This window comes from Haliotis rufescens, unplaced genomic scaffold, assembly GCF_023055435.1.
Source record: "Haliotis rufescens isolate VD_foot unplaced genomic scaffold, xgHalRufe1.0.p SCAF_41, whole genome shotgun sequence".
Classification (NCBI taxonomy): Eukaryota; Metazoa; Mollusca; class Gastropoda; order Lepetellida; family Haliotidae; genus Haliotis; species Haliotis rufescens.
Genome location: NW_025964124.1, coordinates 1134597 through 1142709, shown reverse-complemented (window position 1 = coordinate 1142709; position 8113 = coordinate 1134597). Strand labels below are relative to the sequence as shown.

Genomic DNA, 8113 nt, shown 5'->3' with positions numbered 1-8113 from the left:
GCTGCCGTTAGTAATATTTGGTTTACTGATCTGTCTTCATTGCCATATGTATGTCAACACAAACAAAGTATATACCTGCAAAGGGTGAGGGTAAGATGCGGACCAGGGCCGGCTGCTAAAGGAGGGGAGGGGGGAAGGTCGTAGGGAGGTACCGTTGCGCAAAATTTGCTCGGTGGAACCGCAACCCTGAACAATAAGAAGGTGTTTCTATACAAGTTACTTCTGTGAAAGAGTGAGTGAGTATGGTTTTACGCCGCTTTTAGCAATATTCCAGCAATACCACGGCGGGGGACACCAGAAATGGGCTTCACACATTGTACCCATGTCGAGAATCGAACCCAGGTCTTCGGCGTGACGAGCGAACGCTTTAACCACTAGGCTACCCGACCGCCCCTTCTGTGAAAGAACTACTTCCTCCGTAAAACTACTTCCTCCGTCATTCCGGGGTAGAATAGGTCTTCAGCAACCCATGCTTACCGAAAAAAGGCGACTATGCTTGTCGTAAAAGGCGACTAACGGGATCGGGTGGTCAGGCTCGCCGACTTTGTTGATACATGTCATCGATCCCAATTGCGTGGATCGATGCTCATGATGTCAATCACTGGACTGTCTGGTCCAGACTCGATTATTTTACAGACCGCCGTCATATAGCTTGAATATTGCTGAGTGCGGCGTTTAACAACAAACAAACAAACAAACATTCTCCGTCCGCCCTACACCAACTTGGTGGTTGCGGTATTACTGACATTCCTCTTCAGATTCCAAGGTCAGAAAACTGTCAGTGCTCGTATATGTATACAGATTTACAAACCAAATGGCTTCAGTTAGCCTGTGATGCGAACATGCTACCTGGTTCGCGCGTCCTGCATCCACACCCTGAAGATGCCCGCCCTGTGTGATTCTGTGACGTTTTGTCCCGGTGAACAACTCCCTGTGACGTCACCGCTTGCTATGTATAGTGTTATAATGTTCTGAACGATTTTACATGTGTTTCAAAATCAGATGCTTTAAGCACTCCAAAGCTATGTTTAGTCACAACTATTCCTGGGTCCGACCAACACATGACTTCATTTACAGACCAACCTGGCAGAACCTAACCGTAAAATACAGAAACATGCACAATGCAGTAATACATATAGTCACTGATATTGTTTTAGAAATATTCTATTTTATCTGGGTCTTGTTTTCCCCTGTTTTCTGGTATTCCTGTCCCACAACAAGTTCTTATATTGGTCAGGCGTCACTGTTCTATCTACTTTGTGATCCGTGATGTACGCCATCTTCGGTGATCCAGGGTATAATATCAAATGTCAAGTGTCATAACGGCATGGAGACGCAGGCTACTCGGGGAATGGGTGTATCTGAGCCACTACTAACGTTCCGTCCACATTTACATTCTAGATGATTTATTATATATATATTTCTAAGTTAAAATATATCACTGTTTTGCCATGAGTATACCAATAAAGATTTTTTTCATTTTCTCAGTTCTGTTCTAGAAATAAAATATAATTGGTGTACCACTTTATATTCTGGACTATATGGGTCAGTTCGCCAGGCTTTGTGAGTGAGGTGGAGTAGCCGTGTGGTTAAAGTGTTTGCTCATCACACCAAAGACCCGGGTTCCATTCCTCACATGGGCACAATGTGCCAAGATCATTTCTGGGAGATTGATAAAAGCGGCGTAAAATCATATTCACACCAGATGACTCGGTTGAGTGCGTCAACCTCAGGGGTTTGGTACGTTGTTCATAATAGCAATCACTGGTTTGTCTTGCCCAGACTTCACTATTCACCGACTACTGTCATACAGCTGGAATATTGCAGACTGCGGCGTTAAACACGAAATAGAAGATTAGTATAACAATAGAAATGTAAAACGTATGAGTTTGTGTATGTGCGTGGGTGGGAGTATGTACTTACATCACAATATATTAGTGTCTGTTTTATTGTCATATTGGTAATACTTACCACTACATACAGAAATATAATACAAAATACAGAAACACAAGAGTGAGTGAGTGAGTTGGGTTTAACGCCGCTTTTAACAGTATTCCAGTTATATCACGGCGTGTCAGCTTAATGTGGGAGGAAAGCCCGAAGTGATGCAGGTATCAGACGTTTACCACTTCGGTGAAACCCACGAGCACGGGTATGGTGCTGACAAACCTAGAAACATAATCGGGTCGAACCGGGATTCAAACCCACGACCATAGGTTTCTGGCGTGTCCAAGGGACGCAACTCTACACAGCGAATCGCTACATGAACCACTACAGTAACGTCTTTGAGGGGTATTTAGAAGTTGGAGTATACAGTAAGCAAAACATATATTGATGAACAACTTCTTTATTACAATAAGGAACGACGTTTCAGAGTAGGTTCTAGGGGCGGTCGGGTAGCCTAGTGGTTAAAGCGTTCGCTCGTCACGCCGAAGACCCGGGTTCGATTCCCGACATGAGAACAATGTGTAAAGCCCATTTCTGGGGTTTCCCACCGTGATATTGCTGGAATATTGCTAAAAGCGGCGTAAAACCATACCCACTCAGAGTAGGCTCTAGCACCGTTATCAAGCAAGTGATCACTTGATAACAGTGTTAGAACCTACACCGAATCGTCGCTCCTAATTGTAATAAAGAAGTTGTTCAACCGTATATCTTATACTTACTCACTACAGAAACAACTGGAAATAAAAAAAAATTAAAGGATGACTTAATTAAAATAGGAGATCAATTTAACTAAAATACACTTTAAAAATATGCATGCAAAGCACTGTGATATCCCACAAAGGAAATTTGTTCAACGCTGAATTTGTAAACAACAGCTATGCGTATTAAAACATTAAAACCTTTAGAATTTACTATTTATCTTATTTTGGTATATCGCTTAAATACTTCATAAGGGCGGGTTTTATGCTGTCACTGCAGCTATTTAATCTGCCGGAGGAAATTACGTCTGTAAAAGCGTAATTATAGCCTGCCGATACAGCGCGCTATCGATACATCGGCCCGAGTGAAAGCCGCTTCATAAATATTGAATATACAGGTATACGGTTACACGTCGAACTTGTAAATCACAATTAGCGACCACTAGAAAATAATATGCTTGCTTTGAACGTGCTGATTTTATCTTACTGTGAACTTGTAATGGCGGCGATTGAGCCTTGAACAAACACACCCGAGCGTGATCGTGCTACAAGATTGACCACAGAACTTTCCTGACGGTCCCAGGCTGACTCGAGGGTTGGGGAGTTTTCGACTGGGACAAATGTACTGGGAGATGCTACTCACTAAGATGAAGTGTGTGTCATCCTTTTGACGAGGACCAGCTGCTGCAGGTACATCCAGGGACGACAACAGTGACGACATCATGGGGTTCGCCGGCATGGGCAGGACGGCTATAGTTAGTCTCAACAGCTCGTTCCTGGTGAGTATGGGTCGTGATTCAACCCTTTTCGTTTATTAGTGGGTTTACACTGTAATCGAAAGTTTCCAAGCTATATCACTACAAATAACCGAGTCTTGATCAACTAAAACAGTCATTGATAATATGAACAATTTCCCACGCCGCCGGATACGATGCAAGGTCGACACACAACCGACATACAACCGACGTACAATCGACGCACAACCGACGCATAATCGACGCACAACCGATTCATAACCTACGTCAACCTACGTACAATCGATACACAACCGATTTACAACCGACGTACAACCGACGTACAACTGATGTACAGCCGACGTACAACCGACGTACAACCGATGTACAGCCGACGTACAACCGACATACAACCGACGTACAACCGATGTACAGCCGACGTACAACCGATGTACAGCCGACGTACAACCGATGTACAGCCGACGTACAACCGATGTACAGCCGACTTACAACCGATGTACAGCCGACGTACAACCGACGTACAACCGATGTATAGCCGACGTACAACCGATGTACAACCGACGTACAGCCGACGTACAACCGATGTACAACCGAGGTACAACCGATGTACAGCCGACGTACAACCGACGTACAACCGACGTACAACCGACGTACAACCGATGTACAACCGACATACAACCGACGTACAACCGACGTACAACAGATGTACAGCCGACGTACAACCGACGTACAATCGAGGGAAAATCAGCGCATCGACCAGGTTCCCGAACCTGACCGCCGAGTCACCTAGTCACTTAAAGGGAGGTACCAATTGTCAGTCTTAGCACATCGTCATTGAAAATCCATCTTGTGCATCTGTCAGTCTTAGTTTATTATGTATATCAACCTCGCAGTTGGTAAATACACTACAGTAAACTACGGTTATAACGAACACGCTTATAACGAACTAACGGATATAACGAACTAACTTTTTAGTCCCGACTATATGCTGTAGTTATGCTGTATATATGCTTATAACGAATTACGGTTATAACGAACTAAAATTAGTAGTCCCTTTGAGTTCGTTATAACCGTAGTTTACTGTACTTGTAGACAATGCTTCAGGAGTTCCCAAGTCAGTTATTACAGCATCAATATCGTCACCGCAAAAAGAGAATATAGTCATTTTAATCTCATCTCACGACCGGCAGTAGAGTGCTGGAGACCTATTCCAGAGGCTCGTGTAAAAATATAATAATTATATTCCAGACATATAATATTCCCAATATTGAAACACAAAGATCTCAATTCTCTGTTTACAAATAAACAAAACACCATGAACATCATGTCTTACAAATGTAAATATTCACTATGAAATCATGCATTCCACATTGTCCGGCACACGACGGTGACTATTGCAATACATCGTTGACGGTTACTATGATGCTTATTAAGAAGTATGTCCCGACGATCTAGTTATTGCGACACCGACTGGGCACGACGACCCGCAATCAACCAGGTCACCATCACGTTAGCCACCATGACCATCCCATCACGTTAGTCACCGTGACCATCCCATCACGTTAGCCACCGTGACCATCCCATCACGTTAGTCACCGTGACCATCCCATCACGTTAGTCACCGTGACCATCCCATCACGTTAGTCACCGTGACCATCCCATCACGTTAGTCACCGTGACCACCCAATCACGTTAGTCACCGTGACCATCCCATCACGTTAGTCACCTCGACCATCCCATCACGTTAGTCACCGTGACCATCCCATCACGTTAGTCACCGTGACCACCCAATCACGTTAGTCACCGTGACCATCCCATCACGTTAGTCACCGTGACCATCCCATCACGTTAGTCACCGTGACCACCCAATCACGTTAGTCACCGTGACCATCCCATCACGTTAGTCACCGTGACCATCCCATCACGTTAGTCACCGTGACCACCCAATCACGTTAGCCACCGTGACCATCCCATCACGCTAGACACCGTGGCCATCCCATCACGTTAGTCACCGTGACCATCCCATCACGTTAGTCACCGTGACCATCCCATCACGTTAGTCACCGTGACCATCCCATCACGTTAGTCACCGTGACCATCCCATCACGTTAGTCACCGTGACCACCCAATCACGTTAGTCACCGTGACCATCCCATCACGTTAGACACCGTGACCATCCCATCACGTTAGTCACCGTGACCATCCCATCACGTAAATCATCGTGGCCATTCCATCACGTTAGTCACCGTGACCATCCCATCACGTTAGTCACCGTGAATAGAACAGACACAAGTTATGCGCGTTTACCAGTTTGAAGAAACCCACTGGCACTGATGGGTGTTAACAAAGCAAGCAGTCGCAGCTAAGCCAAAGTCACACCGGATCATGTTTTCCACTGTGCGGCGATCGGTTTCGTCTACACAAGGGTGTTAACTCTATTGGTTACCTATCGGTGATTGATCAGAGATGAGGCGGTGATAGACCGGCGCTTCATCGGTGACTGGTTGTCGATCGGTTGCAAAGAGGTTTCCAGGCGTGCGTCGATCATTCGCCGTTTGGTGTGCAGCATGTCACCGTCTATAGGCCTGTCTGTGCATCACAGCATCATTTTGTCTTAAGTACTCAGAAAGTCAATTTTCAGTCATCACTTTGGTCCGTAAAGGCAGGAACACAAAAGAACCAGAAATTGTAGAAGATACAATAGAGACACCTGCTGTGATGCACAGGTCTGCTACGATGGAGCCAGAGCCAACAACATCTCAACAAAAGAAGAGGCGGACACTGATGAGGAGGAAGAGCCAGAGAGGCCATGTGTTGACAGCATCCATTCTGAGGAAGCCCACATAATCACCACTTTCTCCCCAGCTCTGCCATCTTATTCTTATAGTCTCCTTGCTGTGACCTTCTTGCGATCCAAGATCTCAGCCAATACTGCCTCCGCCTTGTCCTTCTCAATCTTCTGTACATCATCATGGCAGCAACTGCAGCATTTTGATTTTTTCTCTGCACGGGGAGCAACTGCGACTGTTCTGCTGGTAACATCTTGACAACTTGCAAAGAAATTATTTGATTCAGAAAAGAAACCCTTTTTATATGCATTATGTTTTGATCGGTGATCGATCGAGAACTAGTCACGTACAACTCCTCGTTCAGTTTCAACAAGTCACCAAAGATTCGCTGACTAGTCACCGATCGGTCTCAACCAGTTGCAAATATATCGTCGTACCTGCGGTGAACAGTTGCCGATTGATCACTGACAAGTTGCAAAACCTATCGCTGTTTGGTCGTCGGTCATACCCTAATTCCAAACATGGGCAGAAGTAGGAGCAACGGTCTCAGCGATCGCCAGTCGGTCGAAAAGGAAATCAGTCGCCAAGAGGTTGAATCGCTGTCGCATTGTCTGTGTGACTGTAGCTTAATCGTACGATTTGTGGTACGCGTGGTCGTGCGATCGCCAACGATTGGAGAAGATCGATCGCAAGTTCAATCGTAGGTAATAGTGCGACTAGCGGTGGCGATCAGCGACCGATCGTACGAATAGTCGTGGCAGTCGTGCGAACAAAGCGAAATGCTGTCTTCGGGGCTCGTAGTGGACATTGACCTGAACCTCAGAAGCCACTCCAAATATAAATACACTGGTCTGCGAACTAAAGACTGGTGGTACCACCAATCGTTCATTCGTCACCACTCGCCCCTTTCCGTAACCTGCAAGCAGACTCGTCCTCAACCGATGAATGTTATGTGCGAAAATACGACAAACCAAACAGAATGCGCGTATGATTTCGAGTTCTTTGTCAAATAATCCCTCAGAATTAATTTTTGATTTTACATATGTCTTGCACCTAAAAATATACCAAAGACACAGTTAAATGTATTCAATCATAGTGCATAATTCCGAAAGTCCCGATGTGCTTTAAATTGCATCTGAAATATATATAAAAATATGGGGAAATATATGTGAACCATTACGGAACGAGTTGACAATTGTTTTAGGTATGCCCGTTTGCGCTAAGACGGAACCCAGTCGCAAAAATGGCCATGGGAGGGGCACGAGTCGCTATTCGGCTTGTCCCGGAATAACACGAGTTGGTCACGAATGCCAATCGTTAGGTCTTGCAACCAGTCGGGACAGGTCATGACGGGTTGACCGACCGATCGTGAGGTCGTACGATAGGTAGTACCACCAATCGTGAGGTGGCACGACCAGTAGCACGACCAATCGTGAGGTGGCACGACCAGTAGTACCACCAATCGTGAGGTGGCACGACCAGTAGCACGACCAATCGTGAGGTGGCACGACCAGTAGCACGACCAATCGTGAGGTGGCACGACCAGTAGCACGACCAATCGTGAGGTGGCACGACCAGTAGCACGACCAATCGTGAGGTGGCACGACCAGTAGCACGACCAATCGTGAGGTGGCACGACCAGTAGCTCGACCAATCGTGAGGTGGCACGACCAGTAGCACGACCAATCGTGAGGTGGCACGACCAGTAGCACGACCAATCGTGCGTCTTCTTGAAGCGCGATTATGACTGGTGGTGCCTCCATGCGCGACTGGTGGTACAAGCATGTAAGACCTGTCTGCGACCTCTTACGATTATGAATCGCAGGTCAGAAGTTTTGAAGATGACAATCCACCTTGCTGCGACTGATTTTGCTCTGCCGATCACCCACGACCTTTGCGATCAGTCCGTGCGCCCTTCATACGA

The 8113-nt window shown here is 46.0% G+C and overlaps 1 protein-coding gene across 1 annotated transcript in view; it reads left to right on the top strand.

Annotated features, from left to right (window-relative positions):
- Nucleotides 1–3159: 3159 nt before the first annotated feature.
- The window catches only part of LOC124115113 (tetraspanin-1-like), a 33954-nt gene continuing 29000 nt past the window's right edge, over nucleotides 3160–8113 (top strand). Inside the window, exon 1 of the mRNA XM_048382812.1 lies at nucleotides 3160–3424. Coding sequence (XP_048238769.1) covers nucleotides 3368–3424 — 57 coding nt within the window. The 5' untranslated portion in view covers nucleotides 3160–3367. The remainder of the gene's footprint in view (nucleotides 3425–8113) is intronic.